Source organism: Larimichthys crocea, chromosome XII, assembly GCF_000972845.2.
Source record: "Larimichthys crocea isolate SSNF chromosome XII, L_crocea_2.0, whole genome shotgun sequence".
Taxonomy (NCBI): domain Eukaryota; kingdom Metazoa; phylum Chordata; class Actinopteri; family Sciaenidae; genus Larimichthys; species Larimichthys crocea.
In genome coordinates, this window is record NC_040022.1 from 7487239 (window position 1) to 7510051 (window position 22813).

At 39.9% G+C, this 22813-nt stretch overlaps 1 protein-coding gene across 1 annotated transcript in view; it reads right to left on the reverse strand.

Annotated features, from left to right (window-relative positions):
* plcl5 (phospholipase C like 5) overlaps positions 1-13975 on the reverse strand; it is a 60272-nt gene extending 46297 nt beyond the window's left edge. The window contains exon 1 of the mRNA XM_010739751.3: positions 13175-13975. Coding sequence (XP_010738053.2) covers positions 13175-13477 — 303 coding nt within the window. The 5' untranslated portion in view covers positions 13478-13975. The remainder of the gene's footprint in view (positions 1-13174) is intronic.
* Between the last annotated feature and the right edge of the window lie 8838 nt (positions 13976-22813).

Sequence of the window (22813 nt, forward strand, 5' to 3'; positions counted from 1 at the left end):
AGAATAATCAGCTGTAGCCCCTTTTGTACTGTAAATTCCTGTGAACGGTTTCTTATTTTTAGATGCGTGGGAACAAAATCTGTTAAAAATTATCTGCATCTTTTAAAAGATCTGGCTACATTTGTACTTTTCAAAACCAAAACTATGTGCATTACTCATAAATAAGCTACGCCAAACATGAAGATGATTACTGTCAAAGTTTCCACTTGTGCAACACTTTTAATTGAACACTATCCATCTACAAACAGCTATAAATGTGTCAGATACGACGACTTAAGAACAGATGTGTGCCTTGTTGGGATCAATTGGTGAGCGCTGAATTACAAGTAGTTTAATTGAAATTCTTATGTTTATTTTTGGCCCATGCTGTGTTACACCCACACCCCTCAGCACGCACCAACCCACTGACAATCAGAGCTACACGCTGACCTTAATTCCTTCTGATTACCAAACCGACTTTCCTGTTGCATGAGTGTCTGACCTTTTCACACAATCATACATTCATGCACTCAAATTTACACTTTGCTCGTGTGCGTACATCCCCTCTGCCACTGCACACACACACACACACACACACACACACACACACACATGCAAGCACACAAACAAAACCGGATTGCCGTCTCTCTCTCGCCTCCTCCTCCTCTGAACCTCCTGCATCCCTCTAAAAAGACCTCATGACAAAAAAAAGGGCTCCTCTCACACACCTTGTCAAGGCTGTTGACAACTGGGTCACCCTGTGCTGAGAGTTTGTACCCACTTACTCACTGACTGACCTGCTCTGTTCAGGCTAATTGGAATCTGACATTTATGCAATAGCATTAAAGTTTGCCACATTAAAAGGATGCTTTGATATTAGGAACTTGCTGTACTGGTAATTTGGCATGTTTTTGCTCAAATGACTTGTACTTTTCAGTTTTTTTTTTTTTTTTTTGGTTGCTTCCAGGCAGCCATAGAAGCATTTCAAACATTATGTTTGTATGTTACTGAAGTGATGCATTCAAGTACTAAAAAGTCACATCAAAGTTGGCTTTATCTTTATTGACCAAGCAAACTTATGGTTGTATAAATGGTATTCCTATTCACAAAATATGTTTTTTTTTTTATTATTGATCTTCTGGTGGTGATTTTCTTTCAGCATTGTCTGAGGCCAGAGTTTACTTAAAAGGACCAGAATTATTAAAAAGCCTCGCACCTACGTATGTTACCTCGCAATGACAACAAAACTTTGCCAAAGACATGGAACATGTTCCCTGCGATGGATTCTAATCGATATTAGATTATATTCTGTACTGGCATAAGCTGCAACTAATGAATGTCTGGAAGGCAGGGAGTCCATTTCACAGTATCTAAAATGGTTGGCAGTGAAGTGTAGTTCAAGCTAAAATATTTTAGACTTGGTTGTTTTTGGGAGGAATTGGGGGGTGGGTGTTAGTGTTTGGGGGGAGGTAAGCCACAGGGATCCTACTGTTCTGAAAGGATGTAGGCTTTTCACCACTTGTTTTGTCCCTGACTTATATCGACCCTTTCCTGACTCATTTTTCCTCTTGCTGTGAGGGAAAAAAGGTGTTTGTTCCTTGCTGAGAGGCTCAGCTGGAACTGCAGCAACCGTAGCAGAAATAAACATGAGGTGGTGGAAACAATATTCATTCCAGTTAGGCATTTAGTTGCGTCAATTGTCACACGGTGAATCGCTTATGCAAAGATGATGGTTGCAGTGACACTGAAAGGTTGTGGTTAAGTTTTTTTTATTTCTTTTTTTTATTTTACCTTGACTTGAGCTTCCTGCAGATCTTGCTTTTTTTGTAGCATGTACCCACACAATTATTTATTTCTTAAGTTAGCACAGTTCTGGCACGTTCTGGCAGTTGAACCGCAATATTTTTCAATTTTCTTTGTATCTTTGCATTATAATCTGTATTTGCTATTTAGCTGAGAACAAGATAAAAAACATTTAGGGACTATCCTAAAGAACCTGGGTATTTTACAAACTTAAAATGGATCTAAAATGTTCATTTCAACCTTGTTTAACTATGTGTCTTCATTTCCACTCAGAAAAACACTCCCTCTCTGTCATCATGGCCTCTTACTTTCCCCCTCTCTTATTTTCCCAGCTCTGGGGGAGAGCTCACTGCGCAGTATCACATTTCACACTGTAAAATCTGGATCCACCTCTCTTAAGATCCCTACACATGCAATGCAAAGAACACAAATAAAAAAAAGTCCCCCAGTCCAAAGTCATGAAAAAAGCCCAGTCTGCTACTCACTTCACACACAAACTGTATACTTTCAGAGAAAACATAAATATACAAACTGATACACAGGGCATTCATTCTGTTGGAGCAGAAGCCCAGAGCAGACAGAAAGCTGGGACCACATGAGAGCCCTGCATCTAAAAATCCAATCCCCAAACTTGTATCCTATATATTCTCAAGGCCATTTCTCAGTCAGCAACTACCACAGCACAGTACTGCAAATACACATGAGCCATCTGGACATGTGTACTGTACAGAAGAGATGTACATGGAGCTTTTTTCTCACTAAGCTGAAAACACACTTGTAGAATGAGTCATTTAGTGAAACCCTCAAGAAAAATTGTCAATAACATATTTTGTTTAGCTGCAGAGGGACAAACCCATGCTGCAAATGCTACTACTGTGCATGTGTTTCGTTCTTTGTTGTTTTTTTTTCTTTTTCAAGCATCAGTGGAATGTTTGAGTCATATGCCCGTGCTTGCACTGTAACCTGCAGAAAGACAGCCTGGGGCAGTGTACATAGGTCATGAATGAAGAAGCAGCCAGTTCAAAATCTTTAAAACATAACAGGCTGATGGCTTCAGTTAACATCTGTACAGGATTTGGGATGGACAAATGTCTCCTGTGTAAAAAGGTGAGTCTGAAAAGTCATTGAAAGTATTAAGCAATATTGCACAAGAGATTGTGCTTTACCGTCATCACTGATACTGTAATACTGTGTAATACTGTGATTAAACAACAGTTACCAACAAAATATAACATGCGGTCAAAATGTATTCATATTCTGGGGCAATTTGTTCTTTTGGTAACAACCTATCAACAGAGACCATTCCTAGGCTCGATATTTAACGTTAAAGATTTCTAGAGATCGTGGAATTTCCCTGAAAAACTTTTAACTGAAAAAGTACCAAACATATAACCACAAAACTGTCTTGCAAGCTCAGTCTTGTTGTTACAAAGATATTTGCTGATTCATTTCCTTTTATGCAGGGTCGGGTTGCGGTGGCAGCAGATTTAACAATTATGATTTCATTTGTTGGATAATTTGTTGGATAATTTGCTGATTTATATGACATCAAAAAATCTTAATTCTGCCTTTGAAATAAAGAAGATGAACACCTTTAAGATTTATTGGTTTATTTTAGTCGACTGTTTTTTTCTGCAGCTCTGGTGGTTATAATGTTGCCGTGGAAAAATGTCGTAGTAACATTTGTAGTGAAAGACAAATGTGGTTCAATCTCATGTTAAGCTTTAAGATTTAAGAATGGCTTATAGCCGGTAAATTATAAAGATAAAACATGTAGTGCGTGAACAGAAGAACCTAAATGATATTTTTCCACATGTACAATTATTTCCTAGATAAATTCTGACCACCTGGTGAGATTTATTTCACAAAAATTTAAAAAAGGTTCAATCACTGAATCAAACAAGACCATTAAATTGTTCATCACATCCCCTTCCAAACACATATACACTCAGCTCCTGTGCTTAAAGTCCACAATATCCCCATCTTATGCCATCTGTGCCAGGGCAAAAAGAAAAAAAAAAAAAAAATAGCACCATCTGTGAATCCTTGGCATAGTCTGTGTACCAGTGGCGATCATAAATCACAGTGGTTAAAAGACATACAGAATAGCTCAGAAGACAACAAGCCTCTCCATACACGCATACACGAATCCATGATGTTCACGGTCACCCATAATGTGTCATTCATTCATCATAACACCCAAAAGCGAGAACATGTTATTGAATACTGAGAGGTTTGTTTCATAATGGGGTCACCTCAGCGCTACACTTGCACACATGGTTGAGGATTTGTTTTCAGTGTGATGCATAATGCATCGTGTGCACTTTGCATCAAGTTTTGCAGAGCGCTGAGCTCCATAAACAAAAGTAAAAATCTAGAGCCTTCCTCTCTAGGGCTGTACTGTACTTTGAGCTGAAAGCTAAAAACTGACCTGGTAACATGCTCACAATAATAATGCCAACATGCATTTACTAATAAGCACATAACTCAAAATATAGACTTAGGGTGACAAATGAACATTTTAACCTGATGGTGTGCTACAGAAGTCAGGGGATCAATAAAAGGTATTTGTGTTTATCAAAGTGGTGGACTGACAGCCAACAGACATTGCCATCCCTAGAGGCATGCCACCAGTTTGGTTGAAAATGTAATTTTAAAAGTATAAGAAAGGAGCTCTATATCATCGAGAGCTACAGGCAACGGCCTCTCTGAGGTTATCATTTATAACTGCCATTATGGTACCTAAAGCTACTTGCACCTGCCAAAACCAATTCTAAAATAGCAGAATTATGACTTCAATTAGAAACAATAAGAAAAATACAAATCAAACCAAACATTTGGTGCCAGCTTTCAGTATTTGACAGCTGCTATAGACACTTTTAGTCATTATCCAAAAATCATTGTGGTCTAACACCTAGCACTGATGTTACGTGACTGAAAGCTAGAGACTGATCGCAAGATAAATCTCATTATGCTGTTTATCAACCTGAAAACACAGACAACTGCTCTGCTTTGTAGTCCTCAAACTAAAAGAACAACGCCTTTGTGCTGTTCAGCTTTCAGAATGAGTAAATATATGAGCAAGCCCACGATTATATAATCTATAAATAAGATGTTGTTGGCATGGGTCTTGACATGGTGTGAGGGTAGGTAGAACACGAGAGCGGAAGGACGTGATGAAAAACGAAAGCAAAGAGAGCAAAGCGGATCACACAGAACCCAGGAACAACACTGGCATCCGTACTGACAAAAATCTAGACCCTAGACATCATAAGCAAGCCAGAATGTTTTTTTGTTTTTTAAGCTCCACAAGATAAGTCTCCACTCCAATCTATTATAGTTCAAACCTCCAAACTCCGGCTTACACCCTTGCATAACCACTGTATTTAACCAAGCAGCAACTTCCGTGGCTGGCAAATTATGCAAAACAGAAAAACTGCAGTTCCTCAAACTGGCCACTTGATGCTGGCACTAGAAAAATACAAATAAATCTCCGTAAGGCCCCATATCACACTGCCCAACTTTACAGCAGAAATAAATATGTTAACAGCCCGATACACAAAATGGTTTTGGTCTCTATAGCTAATTTTTCCCATTCATGAAGATTTTCATCTAACTCATCGGTTTAAATTATATTAGGGCTTAAAGACGTACATAATTAAGTTAATTGAAATTAGCTGAAAAAATGGCAACAGGACCTCTGTCACCTGTGGCTGACATCCCAGAGACTACGTCCATTTTTCTTTATACAGTGTATGTGTTTTACTTGTGGTGAAGTCCGACCAAAAAGAGCAGCAGTGTGTGCTTTTTGGAGCCAAGTGTCGTTTAATGATCAATATTTTTTATTTCTTTTTCTGCAGGAGAATTTTTGTTGGCCATGATTCGGTCTGAGGAACTCTGATTCACACACTGGTAATGGCCTGCATATCTATATACATGCATGTCAGGTTGAAAAAACCAAAGGTGCATCACAAGACAGCTTGACTTGTATATGACTGCTTCCAGACTACATCCACACACTGTATACTGTAACACCTAATAATATCTATGATGTCTCACCAGCTCTGGCATGCTTTAATGTAAATCCACCCACAAAGTCAGATGGTCAGGAGTTGCATCACTTCCTTCCGTCTGCAATTCTCTAGCCTTGTCTTAAATTATTAGTTTTCCCACATCTTATTGTATTCTCTCAGGAAGCAGTTGTTAATTGTTTATTCCTCTGTCTTGATTATGGTTCTGTGAGGAGTTTCCTTCTGTTTCAATCAGAAAAGCTGTTGTACTAGCACTTTGCAAGAATGCTGCAGAATTCCCCATTAACATTCACCACTGTCACTTCCAATATCGGACTGACTGTGACTGAAAATGACCACACACATGCGCAAAGACACACACACTAATCGTTCTCTCCCTGTTCTGATCTCAGGCACCGAGATAACTCCATCAGACCACCCTGAGCACCAGCAGGAGGAGGAGGAGGAACAGAAGAATGAAATGGTGCGGACGTGAAGACAGTGCACTCCCTCCGGCAGGCCGAACCTAACAGATTGACTGTCTGAGTAAATAAAGCAAGGCTGATGAGGACTTGGCGCTGGTCGTACCTGTTACCATCCTTTTCTGCTCTTTTTAATTAAGTCATGTAATGAAAGAAACCAGAAGAACAGAACTGGCTCCATCTTCTATGTTTCCTTCCCATCAGTGGGATTACCTGGGGAAAACCTAGGATTCACACTTCAATGGTTTAATATAACAGGATGCGAAATGTGAAGCACGAGTGCTACACATCCTGACAGACAAAATGGGAGAATGAGAGTAGCTCAGAATCACACCTGACTCTTCTGTATAGCTTTGAACGTTGAAATTGTTCCCAATCCCACATGATACACACAGAAACAATGGAAAGCTGGGCTATTACACAGATTGCTTTGAAACGGCAATGTTAAAATAAAAAAAAAGAACAACTGTTTTGATGATTGCAAAGTGTTTCATCACCCTTAGTCATGCAGTCTTCTGAGTATACTGTTACATTCCCTTCCTATCTTACAGCACACTGAGAAGAAGAAAAAATGTGATTGAGAGGAGGTGCCGTATGGTCTACAGGCAGTAAAAAACATGTCAGAGCAAAGCCAGGTGGAGCAGCTCTCATAGACATATTGTCCTATTCATCCATCAGACCCCCGTTCCTTCAGTCCAGATGAACACGGGAAACATCCAGACTGATAAATCTGAATATTACTCATCCTTGCTTATGTCCTTGAAAATGACAACAGCCATCCTGGGAGAGCGCAGACCATTCTGATAAATTCTGTGTGGTATCATCTCCAACCGATGCTCTGACTATTTTACCTAGAGATTTTTCTCTGTCATGAGGACAGCACATACGGTAAAATGCTGGCAACCTGCCTCCGCTGTGGTTGCACATGTCCCACAAGGATCATCAAGATAAGGCATCACCCCAAACACACTCTGGTGGTGTCCAATCAAATCAATTGTTCTTGTTTAAAAGAACTCTCTTTGTCTGGGGCCCAATTTGACACATGGGTAATTGAGGCTCCAGCTCAAGTCATTATCCTTTAAAGGGAATAAAGGAGGAGGATGGATTAGGAGGCAACTTTAGGCAGCCCCACCCCCATGAACAAGAGACGGATAGTCTCTCTCAACAAATTTGTAAAGAAGGGAAAGTCAAATACACTAAATCCTTGTTAGAGCTGTGGCAGATGAGTCTCGTGTTTGCTAATTAACATTAGGGTATTGATATTGTAGATGCAGCTTAGTATAGGGTCAAGGTAAAAAAATAAATAAAAAAAGTCACTTCTGTTCAGCCACTGTCACTCCTATCTCCATGTTAGTAGGACGTTCACAGCACCAGTAATGCCAAAAAGACAAGAAAGTTAATACAAATTGATTTGTATTCATTTTTTAAGAAAAAGAAACCTTCAGATATTGATCCTCCATATCATGCCTGCGAAGATATTCAGACTATGACTGATCTATTTTTCTCTCCTGTTAGACTCCTTTTCTTTTCTCTGCTCTGATCTGGCAGCGATGCAGCTTCAAATGAAAACACATTTTGCAGAAACAATACAAATTTACTTGGCCTATCAAATAACCTTGAAATAACAACCCAAACAAAAACAAAACATAAAACATAAACCAAAGTTATTCTGCTTAAATTTGCTCCACTGAGTTGTTAATCACACTTGTTCTAGGAATGCATTTGGGGCTCTGGAGCTCAGTGTTTCTCTGTGGGTGAGTGACCTTTAAAAAATGGTTGACACTTTTGCTCTCTGTTTGACACTAAGCTGAGGATTCAAATACAAAGAGGCTTATTTGAAATGTTTGTATTTTGCAGATTGCTGCTTTGAGAGAATCTGCCAAGAGAGAACCAGCCAAGAGAGCAAGCGATGATTCAGCAGACCCAGACGTCTGTAATCACCACTTCACATCTTCTGCTGCCTCCGTTTCAACGCAGTGCAGAGCTCTGTTTTCCAAAAATATCTAAGCGTTGAGTACGGGGTAGTGTTGCAGGAGACATGGGAATTTCTTATGCACTTTAAAATCTTTAAAAGAGAAGGGCATTTTATTTGAACTTCATGGATCTCCAGCCATGTACTCTCTGTTCATTACTTGAAATTAATTTTTTTTAAAGGGAGCTCTTAATCTACGTAAAGCCTGTGATATGAGCAGTGAGGCATGGGTACGCTCTTATTCTAATTCTCATCAACATCATCTCAGATGATCCCACTAAATGTAATCAATGTTTTTAGTTCGGGCTTGTACCGAGGTGTCCTCAGTCCTCGAGAGGATCAACCAAATCTCACATTAGCTAAACAATAGCCTGAAGCAGAATCAGCCTGACAGGGAGATCCATCAGAGGCCAGGAATTTAAGACACCCTCCTGTCTGACAGATCCCCTACAGCTACATTTATATCCAGGTGTCAGACAGGTTTTAAGTAAACTTTTGAAATGTCACAAAGATCCTGTGTATGACTTGTGTTCCTTTCACCATGAGGCTTTCTGTAGCTAAATACCAAGTCTTTAAAGAATCAACTACAATAGTAACCAATTTGTTGCTGTTGAAGGATTAATAAATTAACTGTCATACAACCACATCTGTCTTAAACATACAAAACAACGATATGCAGCATTCTGTCATTCACAAATGTGTCCTTTCTTGACTAAATCATTTCCAACTCAAGCGAGTTTTAAACACTTTTGCAGATATTGAGGAAATAACATCATCATATGGTTATAAGTAGCCAGTTTATGAGAGGAAATCTGGGAAAACCCAAAGTGGTAATGCTGAAGAGGACGAGAGTTGTAATCTATACTCAAAGGCAAACAACATGCTGTGCACACTGGGCCCTCCCTTTCTATTTGACTTACACGTCTATAGGTCGGCACATAAACAAATGTACTCCGTGTTCACGCTTGTTTTGCTTGTGAAGTGGAAAGTGAAAGGCATAAAATAACAGGAAAACCTCACTTTGTGGATTAATGTTACAACTCAAATGTGATGTACTGTGACCAATTATTTACACCGGGTCTATTATTACCTGTAGAATCAATGCCTTAATGGTAGAGTATACCTTCACATCATTACAAGCCAACCATTTATAGTCCTTATGAAAGCCCAGAGGGACAGATATTTACGATGAGATGATATAGCCTATCATTGTTCAAGAGTTCTCCAGAAAAGATTGAGGAGTATTCACAGATTAATTCTGTGGAACCCCTGTAGGACAGACTTGAATGCACCATTAAAAGGACTATCCACCCATCAACCTTGGGCAGTTACCAAAGGTTGTGATGTCTGCATGGTCAGTTTCAACACTGGGACACTACAAGCCCTCTGTTGAGTCACTGGCTCGATGTGTGGCAGCTGTTATCAAGGCCAGAGGTGGTCAAACAGAAGTGAACTGCTTTTTCTATTTATGTGGTCCGTGAGTGAAGGAAGCTGACTTTGAGATTGGAAGGAGCTTTTCAGTGGTTGTGCTTATTTGACATCGCTTTTTAGGCCCTGTAGCGTACCAAAATTACATCCAAACAAGTTTTAACCAAGATATCTTCTGTCCTTTAACAACCAAGAGCAGTTTTCCAACCTCCCCTTTAAACTAAAGATATTCAGTTTAGTTGGCCTGAATATAAATGAGTAAAGAACCCCTGAGAAGCCTAAAGAACACTTGAATGTTTGTTTAATACCTCCTATATTTATACTTTATTTTTACTCAGAGAAGTGTTCCCTCTCAGTTCATAATCTTGACCCCTCCATAAGCCAATCATATACAGTATGTCAGTCCTTATTAAAACATCCCAGTACACACTTGAGCTAATGAGGGACACACTGGGTCACACTGACTCAAATCTATTATATGAGGTCATGAATGAGAGGATAAATTGATATCCTGCCACTCATGGGGGGCAGAGTGCCAAGGTGCATAGGAGTGATGACTTTACACAAGACAAACTGATAACCGTGTGATCTTTATCGATCTTAATTCCCAGAGGACATTAACTGTGTTAGATTGCTGATGTTTTGCTTTCTATTTGGATTAACCCAACCATGAACTGCTTTTCTCAGATCTCTGAAAATGTATGTTTGATCTGCTGTTATGGTTAAGGACTCTACAGAGTGCAAGGAAAAATAATGACTAAAGAAGAAAGGAGAAGATATGAATATTAAGAATACTTCTGTTAAGATGCAATATCATCCTTAAATACTTGGTAAAATTCTGTTTGCTCCATCCCTAGTTGTGCTGGTTGTCCCTCCACCCAACAGCCAGACTGGAGCCAGCCTCGCAGCTGTCCACAGTCCAGCATTACATAACAAGGCTACATCACAAACCACCACCCCCCCAGCCACTTTGCAGCCTCTCCACCATGACACTGTCAGCTCGCTGAGGAAATGACAAGAGGACAAAGTTGGATGCCCGCTTAAGGGACCGACACACAAACTCCTCTCTTTTAAGATCTGCTTGTTGAGGGCCAAGTTAATGAGGTAACACAGTGCTGTAATAGCTCATTTGCTTCCCTATTCCCATGGACTCGTAGCCCCTTCACCTTTGAAACGCCACTCAAACACACACACATACAGCAAAGTGCTGCTAAAGTGTGGGTGGGTGTGATGTAGCTATACATGAACCACGTCTACAGAATGGCTGACCCACTTTACCACCATGCTCTGCTCGAACAGTGTGTACCATTTCGTGATGCATCTTTCTAGAGGTGCTCACATAAATTAAAAACCTTCCTGGACACACCTGGTGAAGAAAGTAGGGAACGGTACAAGAACACATAGTTTCACCACTGTGCTTTGGATATCTTAATGTTAAAATGCTCAAACCAGTTATACAAGGTCGTCACATGACTGCAACAAAACTAACAGGATATAGCCGATATATAGGATGTGAGGAGTAGAGGATGTTGTAGTGGTAATGTGTTTGGAAATTGTAATCTATTAAACTTACAGCAAAAAGCATTAGTTTAATATCTTCCTGTTTTCCACAGTACAACACTGATTGCAGTCTCAGGTGCAGCTAAAACATAAGAGAAGTGAATTCCACGGGCTGTAGAGTAGAGTAGAGTTTCCCTTTATCAGTTCAGTCAGCTGATAAGTCTAAAAATTCAGTCTTTTCACATAGATGTACTCTCCCTTTATTTCACCAAGGACATGCAGGCACATGTGGTCCAGCAGAGGTAGAGAGCCTGAAGAAGAAATGTCAAAGTCACACACTCAAGAGAGTGACAAGAGGGCCACTCAAATACCTACAATATGCCGAATTCAAAACACATCAAGCAGATCATATCCTCTCAGTGAAGTGAAATCATGGGTCGGTTTCAGAAACCCGACACAGCCTCAGCTCATTTTTAGCCACCCCTGGTTATTTTAGACAATACATGCGAATTTGCTGTATTTCATCACACTGTGCTAGCGAAGAGCACAGCACAGAATGACTTTCTAACATCATATAAATCCGGTTTTCAGAGAATCAGCCTTTGAAGATTTGTTATCAATCAAATTTGGACAGCACAATCCCCTCCAGCTTTCCTGTCATGTTTTGCTCATGAGCTTCACAGAGATGGACTGATGAAGGGAGAGGAGGGATTTAGGGCTTTTGAGCCATATGATGAGCCTTTTTTTCTTTTTTTTAGAAATAGAAACAGAGGATGAAAAAAGCAAAAGAATGTATGTTTATTTGAATTCAATTGACTCGACAACATTCAATCAGCGTCTGTTTTTTATGTTGTTTGTGGGAGGACGCGCTGGGTTTGCCCACATCCACAGGGAATCTAATAATGGGGGTACCAGAGAATTAGCCAGTGTTTTGAGTCGTTGCTAAGCAAACTAAGTCTGATATGACAGAATGCAACTCTCCAGTGTGTCCCACCTACGCAATACACAAGACCACGATGAGGTCTGTCATGCCAACAGACTGCACTCAGTGTTGTTGAAACAAGGATTTCTTGTGCATTAAAAGCTTACAATTGGGGTAACATTAGATATATCATGTGGGAAAAATTTCCTGCCTTTGCCTATTGTTGGTGTGTGGAAGACCAGTTAATTAACCTCAAGTAATGGGAGCACTAATTAGGGCTGGGCCACCATTAAACATATTAAAAATCACGCTCTCCATTACTGAGTAGGCTGTATGGAGAATGATGTCCTGCCCCTGGCCCACAAATCAAGATTATATTAGGAAAAAGTTTCAAACCACACCAAACTTTTTCCTCATCAAGACCTGTTTTTACTCCCACATTGTCAAGTGTTTTAAAAAAAAAATTAACCCTGAGCTTGCTGCAACTTCACTGAAAACAGCAGAATACTATAAGACTGCCATAGTAATAACAACAAATGTCACACAGCACAAACACACATTAAAAACTCTCTACAGCTACTTTACTGAAGTGTGTTACTGTACAGTAGCTTACTGCACCAGGTGTGAGTGCACAGTATGCTGCAGCAATATCAACTGATTCAGATCAAGACAGCAAATTCTCAGGCAGGACCAGACTGAAAAGATGATTACAGCAGCATCCAGATGTGCTGTAATGCAAAAATGAAGAACTCAACCTCTACAGATGTTTTGTGGAGCCTATGTGAAGGTTTTTTAACATTTATTATTCTTGAGGAGTGTCTTGTGTTTCTGTTCTTATGCGTTCTACCGTTGTGCTTAACTTCTACCCAGAGTTGCTTCAATAAAAGTAGCTTAATTCTCATTTATCTGGGGTATCCAGTTGGGACTCCTGAAGTGCCTGGAAGTGCCACAGTTTAGGTCATGTCTACCACACATTTGCACCACCTTTTCTTGTTTTGTTACACTATAATGTGGCACACCCCCTTGTGTCACCTTGAGAATCATTGAGAAGGAGAATTAAGTGTTTCAATCAACCAACCTTCATGATGCCGCAAGGTGTGTTTCCAGCTCCCTGAATTCTCTCGGCGGAATTATCACGGCTGCCACTCCCGATCCGTGGACTGCTGTGTTCCCTGTACCGTCCATTGGTGTAAACTCCCTCGGCCCCGTAGCCCTGGGCAGCGGCTGACACCTCCAAATACGTCCGGGTACCGGTTGGAGGCAGCGGGGCCGAGTCGCCGGTGATTCCCGGTGCGTTGGTCGCGCCCTGGGCCGGCTGGGAGCCGATGGCAGGATCCAAAAAATGTCCCGACACAGCATCTGAAGCGTGTACCCCTGCCATGATCTGCCGGTGTTACAGCAAAGCCCTCCCCTCCACGGTGTAAAAACAGCCCATTTTCTCAAAGCACGGTGGACTTGTTGAGGACTCCAGGGTGGCTTGTATTGTTCACCGGATCACCACTGCTGGTCCATCATCGGAGCGCACGGCAGCGTCTGGAGCAGTCGGTCAGACATGAGCCGTCCACCCCGCACACGACCTTCTCCGATTCGCTTTCTGGAGACGCGTGCTCAAAAAACTGTGGGAATACTGACTTCTGCCGAAGGTTTGCTGCCCTCGATTATGTTTACAGTTTCCACTTTGGTCTCCTTGTGCTCAAAAATCTGTTTCGCTCACCACGTCCGCTTCTGGGGACTCTCCGCTGTGCGCATCGCCTCGCGTCCTGTACACTTATGCACCGCTTGCAAACGGGAGAGCTTCCCCTCTCTCTCACATGCATCCGCGGGACAAATTCAAGACTGCGAGAGCGCAATCGCAATGAGCCCAAAAGCGCACGCTCGCAAGGAGCGTGTGCGTGCGCAATTAAATCCAGCAGCTCGAGCGCGCAACCCCCAGTTTCAGGCTTCAGAGGTGCGCGCGCACGCTATCTCCCTACTACCCAAAGCAAACAGACTGTATTGGATAGTCAGAAGCAAACATCTGCAGCTTTCTTATGCACAATACACTCTATGAGGTTTAATATAGGAAACATGAACTTTATTTTTAATGAGAGCTTTGTAACTTACTCGTACGCTCTCTCCCAGGCTCTCCATGAGAGGGTGCTAGAGTATGGATCCCCTCTATTTAAAAATGATTTCACTGGGGAGCAATTTAAAAAAAATTAAAATCTGTTGAGTTAGATTTTTAAGCTGATTAAAACTAAAATAGGCATACTGAGTTTTTTTTTTCTAGTACGTCAAGTTTTTTCTTGTTCTATTTGTTTTTATGCTGTTTTTGTAGTTTTCAAATCTTGTAACTATCCCATCTTAGTGTTTTATTTACATAGGTATATATTTCCTTTGTTCCAGATCATGTCTGCTCCTGCTACTTCTTGTCGTAAATGCCTAAACAACCCTGACTCCTTTTGATATATTTGTGGTAGTTTCACCATTCCAAGTCAGAGGGCAAACATCAGTGCATTTGTCAAACAAGCATATTTTGCATATTTTAAAGTAAAACTCGGTGATCAAGATGAGCCATGGGCCCCTCACAAAGTGTGCAAGCAGTGTGTCGAGAGTTTACGGATGTGGACCAAAGGAACACGTGTTGCCAAAAAGTTGGCATTTGGTATCCCCATGGTTTGGTGAGAGCAAAAAGATCATTGCACAGACTGTTACTTTTGTTTCGTGAAAACAAGCTGTACAATATCTGTTCAGTACAGTATTTTTCATATTTTTTAAGAAAACGTGGATCCTATAGTTCAAAAACCCGACGTGATAGAGAAAAACTGAGATCAGTTTTGGATTCCGCGCCCAAAAATTTGTTTAAAAACAGCTGTCAGACCTAACTCAACAAAAATTGTGTTCCCCAGTGTTATCAATAAGTCTGTCTGGAAATCAGATTTTAAAATTTTGAAATTTATTTATTTGTTTCCTCAATTCTCTGCTTAAGTATTGATTCATTTTTTAAGTTTACAGTGTTCTCTTGGAAAAAGGAAACTTTTGGCTGCAACAAGATCAGTCTTTCAAAATCTGAAAAAAAAAAAAAAAAAAAATTGCAAAAAAAAATTAGATACTCATAATAGAAAAATAATAAAACAATGAAACTTGGAGCTAGTTTAGACCTTCAACCACCTACCGGCAAAAATAAATGATGTGTAACTTAATTTACCATGTATTTTACCTAAAGTCAGGGCACAGTACAAGGTGAGTTTGATAATTTCATTTGTAAAATGTACAATCCTGAAACAGGATGTATTTAAAAAGATAAATAAAATGGGGGGAAATTAGCTTATGTATTTAAAAAGATAAATAAAATGGGGGGAAATTAGCTTTACTTGCCTATAGGTGGCACAAGTTTAACAGAACACACATCTGAAACTGCTGGCGCTGCAGCTCTGTAACAAGATGATAAACGGCAAGCCAGTAATTTATAATCAACCTAGGACTTCTAGTCCATGTTTGTCCTGACGGCGAGAATACTGTAAAGTTTCCAGAAACGAGAGCATTTCTCTGACTCTCCGTTTGTTGTCCCACAAGCACACAAGGGTCCATGCTGTCTTTGTCCTCTCTTTTCACTCAAACCTCTCTGGGCTGTCTTGGGACTTCTGTCTTTCCCCTGGCTGTCAGCCTCTATTCTCTCCCTCTTACCCCTGAGTGTATGTTGTCCTTGTCTCTGTGTGTGTGTTTCCTTTCTCATCTGTGTGAATGGTGTGATCTTTGCCTCCTGCGTGTGTCTGTGTAGTGTCTGTCCTCTTCCTAGTTCTACATGGCGGAGAAGAGGTTGTATGGCTCAGGTTCTGTCTGTTTGGTGGCACCTGGGATTTTTTCAAAATATGGATTAAAAAAAAATAGAGTAGAGTAGTAGAGTGAAAAAAATACTCTATATTTTAACATGCTTTCAGGTTGTAGAAGGTTATATTATTAGAAGGGTTAAAGGGCTGTATATATAAAAGTAATGCTTGTACATGAACAATTAAAAAGCTTCACAATAGTTCAACCAGGCTGACAAGTGAAAGGGCAAAAAGAGACAGAGGTACCGCTGAGCAACAGTGAAAGAGGAATATAAGAAATCACCCGCCATTGGTAAAAAAGAAACTGGAAGTGTTAAAGTCAGACAGCAAGACAGCAATCAGTGTCGAGTGCACAATAACATATATATATCAAGTGGGAATTAACTGGTATGTTGCTTTAGCAAAGTTATTGTTAAAATCTCATAATAGAAATAGAAGGTTGGTCTAGGGTTAGCACTGAAGAAATAGGATCACAGAATATTATCTGAACATACAATGGACTGTCAAATCAAATTTTAAAATGGACCCAAAGAAGGCTCTAAAGAAAAACGTGTTTCAATATCTATTGAGAGCTCAATTGCACTTGGTCTTTTATGCTTTTTTGGACTGAAAATTCAGAAATTCAGAATTGAAGGGCATTTGGTTACAGTATTCCCCCTCTGCCATGTAACACTGTGAGGACAAAAACTAAATTCTTTGGTGCTATTGTGGCTTGCCAATGACGCTCAGCGATCTTCATCCTTGAGATGGAACTACATCCATATCTAAATTAGCATAGAATGGGCAAATATAATAAAGCCTATATCTGACTCTGGAGAAGCTTTGTGGAAACATGGAGAGTAAGTCTGGGGCGTTCTTACCGACCGTAGATAATGAGGTATAGTAGGAATAGTAATAGCTAATACAGACCACATGTGTTGACAGTCTATAATTTCATAGCATCACTCTTCATCAAAAATGTAAGGATTCAATTTCTCCACCCACCTCCTCTCTTCTTAGGTATTGATTTGAAGATAATCAGCAGGAGGAAACAACAGAGTGCGAATAAAACATTAGTCCCATTCATTTGTGCTCGTGCTCAGAGTAAACTGAAAAGACTGTGGTTGTGTGCAGTTATCATTACATGCCGTCCAATCCTGACTCCCCTGTTTCACAAATCATAACCACCATAATAACAATGGAGGGTGTAACACTGAACGCCAGGCCACATGACATCATCAAAGGAGACATAGGAAATAAGCTAGAATTATGCAACCCCCTTTTTAACCCACCGAGGAGGCAAATCAAATTATGGCCAATTTGTAAGAAAGGTGCAGCAGAGGGCGTATTGTCAAATGTGGCCGGTCTAATCAAAGCCAAACACACAGACAAACTTGATTCTATATTCTGACTGTAATCCTTCATGTTAATGCTGCAAACAATGGGGGGATTCTTTCTGGTAAATAGCAACACCCACATGACACACTGGATTACTGTATACGGTATGTAATCATCAGATGTGTTATGTCAGAGGGCGGGACTGCATTCTGTAGAAGTTAAGGGTCTTAGTCAAGTGTCCTAGTGTTTATACTTTAATATGTTCACAGACCTTGGTGCTGATAAGTGGCTTAATCTGCAGCCAAAACACATCCTCTCTAATCGCATTTAGCTCTATAAATGAGAATAACTTATGCACACTGCTGAAGCCACTTCTCAAGGACGGGTAGGCTAGTGAGAGACAGAAGTGAATGAAATCTGTGAATGTATGACGTGACAGAGCCAAAGAGTGAGAAGGGGGTGAAGGAATGCAGTTCCTGCCGGTGGACTGAGACAGTCAATGTCTAGGAAGAGGAGGCTGGAGATATTTCATGCCCCCTTCTTTTCCTTGCTCACTCCCTCCCCACCACCCACCCCCTTTTTCCCTCGTGATCTCTCAGTGTCATGTATTATGCATTCTCAGAAATTATTTAGTAAAAGTTCTGCTTTTAAAAGCCTCCTCGCCTGGCTCAGCTGTCTCACTTTAATGTGAAAAGGGCCTCTGAAGGCCAGTCTCTAAATTCAAACATCAACTCTGCGTTGATTTAAACAGAGTAGTTCACATGAGTTCACAAGATGTGACCAGAGTCAGCTTTGGTAAAGAGACCTCTCATTGATCCACCAACAAATACTGTACGTTGAGTGCGCTGTAAAGCATTGCATTATTCAGTGAAAACACCAGGGCATGCTGAATGACCAGATGAGCAATGATGGGAAAGAGCAAAACAATGCTTTTTGTTAGTCTGACAGTAAAGAGCTAAAATAAAACAAGTGGGAGAAAGAAAGTGAAATATAGACTAGGCTGTGTCAGCAACTCGTGAACACTGATGGTTATGTTATTCTAAAATAACACCGTTGTTATTTTCCATTGAGGTCTGCGTTAGTTTCCTGTGGCAGGATGTCAGCCATGCCTGTGTAGAGTAAGGCACCGCTCCTTCCTGCTGCAGTAGCTGTCAGGTTCAGACCGATGGATTCCCATCGCCATACCCACAGGCCTCTAGCGGCCATCGCATTGATGACAGAAGACAATTGATCAAATTCTCTAATCTCTGCTGACAACAGGGGAAAAGAAGAGGGGGGTCACTCGGTCAAACGGTCAGGATTTATTACCACATGAGTCTTTTCTAGAAAGCCACGTGTGTGTCAGTGTGTGTGCTCACGCCTTTGTTTCTCATTCACAGTGTCGACAACTTGTCTTTTTTTTTTACTTTAAAAGAGAAGATTAAAAAACATGTACAAGAATATGTTTCTCACAGATACACAATTGGTGTGTCAGTTGTATACTTGAATGATTTCACCTACAGAGGACGTTTCTGCTGCTCACAGACAGAGAACAGAGGGTGTGTGCCTTCCTGAGCTTTGCCCCTGCATTTCCTGTGCTTGCCCATGTGATCATCAGTCCAACAGGAACAGAAACCATGTATAAAATCTTTCCCACAGACACTTATTACATGCAGCTTTAACAGTTTAATTCTGAATCTAAACAAACACCCCCACCACCAGAAATGAAAACACAGTGGAATGTGCTATGGAAATGGGCTGCCAGGTCACTTGACATAAACAGGATCTGATTAATGTTTCATGATTCCGTTGAATCTGTTCACCCCAGTTGAGTGGGAAAACAGGGCTATAAAATGCTGATTTTACAAATACTATTCAAACCTATCTATTAAATATATATGTGACCTAACCTGATATCACAACATATGATCAGCAGTACTTTAACCCCACTTATGGCTTGTTTAATGGGGTATTTACTCAATTAAAATAATAAACCATGCTGATATAGCAGGTCAGAGGTCAAGCATGTAGATTTCAGGTGCAGATGTGATAATAATAACATACAGCGATACAGCAGGATGGTGTCTGGAAAAGCATGTTCTGTTTGTGTGTAATGGGGCCTCCTGTCTATTTTATGAATGTAAGAAATATCAGTGAAATAACAGTAGAAATGTCAGTGTTTTGACTTCACATTGGCTTTGCATGGGCAGCATTCAGATATCAAATGACATCTCATGTCTTTTAGGGAGGATAAGGAGACTTTGCACACCGAACATTTATTTCTCTCAAATTGTATTCACAAATTTGTTAATGTTCATGTTAGTGCCAAGACAATCTATCCATCTGACAGGTGGATCTCACAACAAAAGGTCACTCTAAATGTGCCAGTGTTCATCATGGGAAAAGACTGAAATAAGACTGAAAGTGTTTATCAATAATAAGAAGGTGAGGATTTAACAAGCAAGATGCCATATTGCTATCTCTGTTGTACTTTGTGGTGACATGCTCTTAGGTGGGAATTAAAGTAATGCACATTATGCTTCAACCTTACAATGACTTATTGTATATTTGAATTTGTTGAAGCATTTTTCTCTCAATCAATTGCTTTTAATGTTAATCTGAGATTTCAAATCTCAGTCCCAAAAGTCTGCTTAGTCAGTACTTGCTCCCTCTCCAATCCATTGAACATTACTGACACCTGGTGGTGACACAGCTTGGGTGAAGAACCAAATACCCAGCTACAGTGTGATTCTTTGGATACCTGCCGGACACATTATTTGATCTGAAAGTATTTATTGCTCCTATCTCATATTGGTCTGGCGACATGTCAGCTTGTCACGTCCACATCTCCTAAACAGAAAGCCAAAGGTTTCATTTGACCATATAAATGTGTATGTGTGTGTGTGTTTGTATATTTTATATATTTATATATCTGTATATTCTATTTAGATATTTTTCATTCATCATACTATTCTCTACATTTATTCATCATCCTTTCTTAATATGAACTATTAGACATACACTGGAATCATGCTGTGACAATACTGGACTGTTGTTGTCTTGCTACTGCAAGGAGTAATGATTCTATTATTACTTCAGACCACAGTGCTCATGCTATACATCGCTTTTAAAGCCCCTGTAATAAATACAGGTTAGTATCCAGGCAACAACCTACCACTAATCCTACAGGAGTCCTGTAGCACTGGATCATAATGACCTATGTACATTTGACATAGTAGCTTGTAGACAATGTATACATATTTAAAAATAATAGTATATAAAATAGGAATGGCAGTACATTCCTATCAACCCATAATAATTATCTTAAGGAAGCAATTAATGATTTTCTTCAGAGGACCTGATTAAAAAAAAATCATTTAAGCAACAGTTTTTTATTGAATTTATTGAATTGAAAACAGATTTTCCCCACGGCTGCCCACCCAATCCTCTAGTACAGAGACTGTGTCTGTTCCACGTCCACCTACATTATTTAAAGATAAAACAAACAGAAGAGGAGTTCATCATAAAAACTTAAATCAACATCTCCAACAGTCCAAAACAGGATAATTAAATGTGGACTCCTGAATATCAGGTCCTTGTCCTCTAAAGCTGTCTTAGTCAATGAATTAATACCTGATTATGATATTGATTTATTTTGTCTACTGAAACCTGGCTGCGTGATGATAAATATCTTATCTTAAATGAATCCACTCCTACCAGTCATTGTAATACTCGTATTCCTCGCAGTACCAGTCAAGGAGGTGGAGTTGCAGCCATATTTGACTCAAGTCTATTAATAAATCCTAAACCTAAACTAAATTATAATTCATTTGAAAGTCTTGTTCTTAGCCTCACTCACCCAACCTGGAAAACATCGCAGCCAATTTTTTTTGTTACAGTATAACGAGCTCCAGGTCCTTATTCTGAATTTTAATCTGAATTTGCAGAATTTGCATCAGGCTTGATCCTTAAAACAGATAAAGTAATTATTGTAGGTGATTTTAATATTCACGTGGACAACCACAATGACAGTCTTGCGTTTATCTCTTTATTAGATTCAATTGGCTTCTGTCAGAGTATAAATAAACCGATTCATTTTCTGAACCACACTCTTGATCTCTCTCTCATATGGCATTGAATTTGAACATTTAATAGTCCTTTCACAGAATCCTCTTCTTTCTGACCATGTTTTAATAACCTTTGAGGTCACATTACTGAACTATAAGCCTTTTGGCCGAAACTCCTTCAGCAGATTGCATTGCATTCAATGCCATGTCTCAATGTAATGAAGGACTTGTCTGCTTCCTTTAGCCCCTCATCTTGTTAGAGATGTAGATAGATCATCTTGTTGATAGTACTCCAGGCTCATTACGATCAACTTTTGACTCTACTGCACCTCTGAAAAAGAAGATATTAAACAAAGGAGGTTAGCACCATGGTATAGCCAGCAGACTCGCAAATTAAAGCAAGAGGCACGAAAATCTGAATGCAAATGGCGTGCCACTAAACTGGAAGAATCTGGTTTAGTCTGGCAAGATAATCTTAAAACATACAGGAAGGTTCTTCATAATGCCAGAACTCCTATTACTCATCATTAATAGAGGAACAATCCCAGGTTTCTCTTCAGCACTGTAGCCAGGATAACAGAGAACCACAGCTCTATTGAGCCATCTATTCCTTTAGGTCTAAGTAGCAATGACTTCATGAGCTTCTTTGATAAAATTATGAATATTAGAGACAGAATTCATCACCTCTTGCCCTCAACAGGCACTGATCTGTATTCTTACACAGCAAGTTTGGAAACAGCTGTAAAACCTGATATGTATTTAGACTGTTTTTCTCCCATCGACCTTCATCATATAACTTCAATAATCTTCATCTAAACCGTAAACCTATCTCTTAGACCCCATCCCAACCAGGCTGTTCAAGGATGTTTTACCTCTAGTTAGCCTAGTTGGATATGATTAATCTGTCTTTATTATCAGGATATGTACCACAGTCCTTTAAAGTAGCTGTAATTAAGCCTCTTCTTAAAAGGCCCACTCTAGATCCAGAAGGTTTTAGCCAAGTACAGACCGAATAATAATTTCCCCCTGGGATTATTAAAGTATTTCAGATATCAAACCTTCCCTTTCTATCTAAAATACTAAAGCTGTAGCTAATTGGCTGTCTGACTTTCTCTATAACAATAGTCTATTTGAGGATTTTCAGTCAGGATTTAGAGTGCATCATAGCACAGAGCACTGCACTAGTCAAAGTTACAAATGACCTCCTCCTAATGACATCAGACAAAGGACTCATCTCTGTATGTGTCCTGTTAGAGCTTAGTGCCGCATTTGTCACCACTGACCATCAAATTCTTTTACAGAGACTGGAACATCAAATTGGCATTAAAGGAACCACCCTAAAGTGGTTTTAATCTTATTTTTTAGATCTCAGTTTGTTCACGTCAGTGATGAATCCTCCATGGACACCAAAGTTTGTCATGGAGTTCCGCAAGGTTCTGTATTAGGACCACTTCTATTCATTTTATATATGCTTCCTTTAGGGAACATTATTAGAAATCACTCCATTCATTTTCATTGTTCTGCCGATGACAATGTTATATTTAT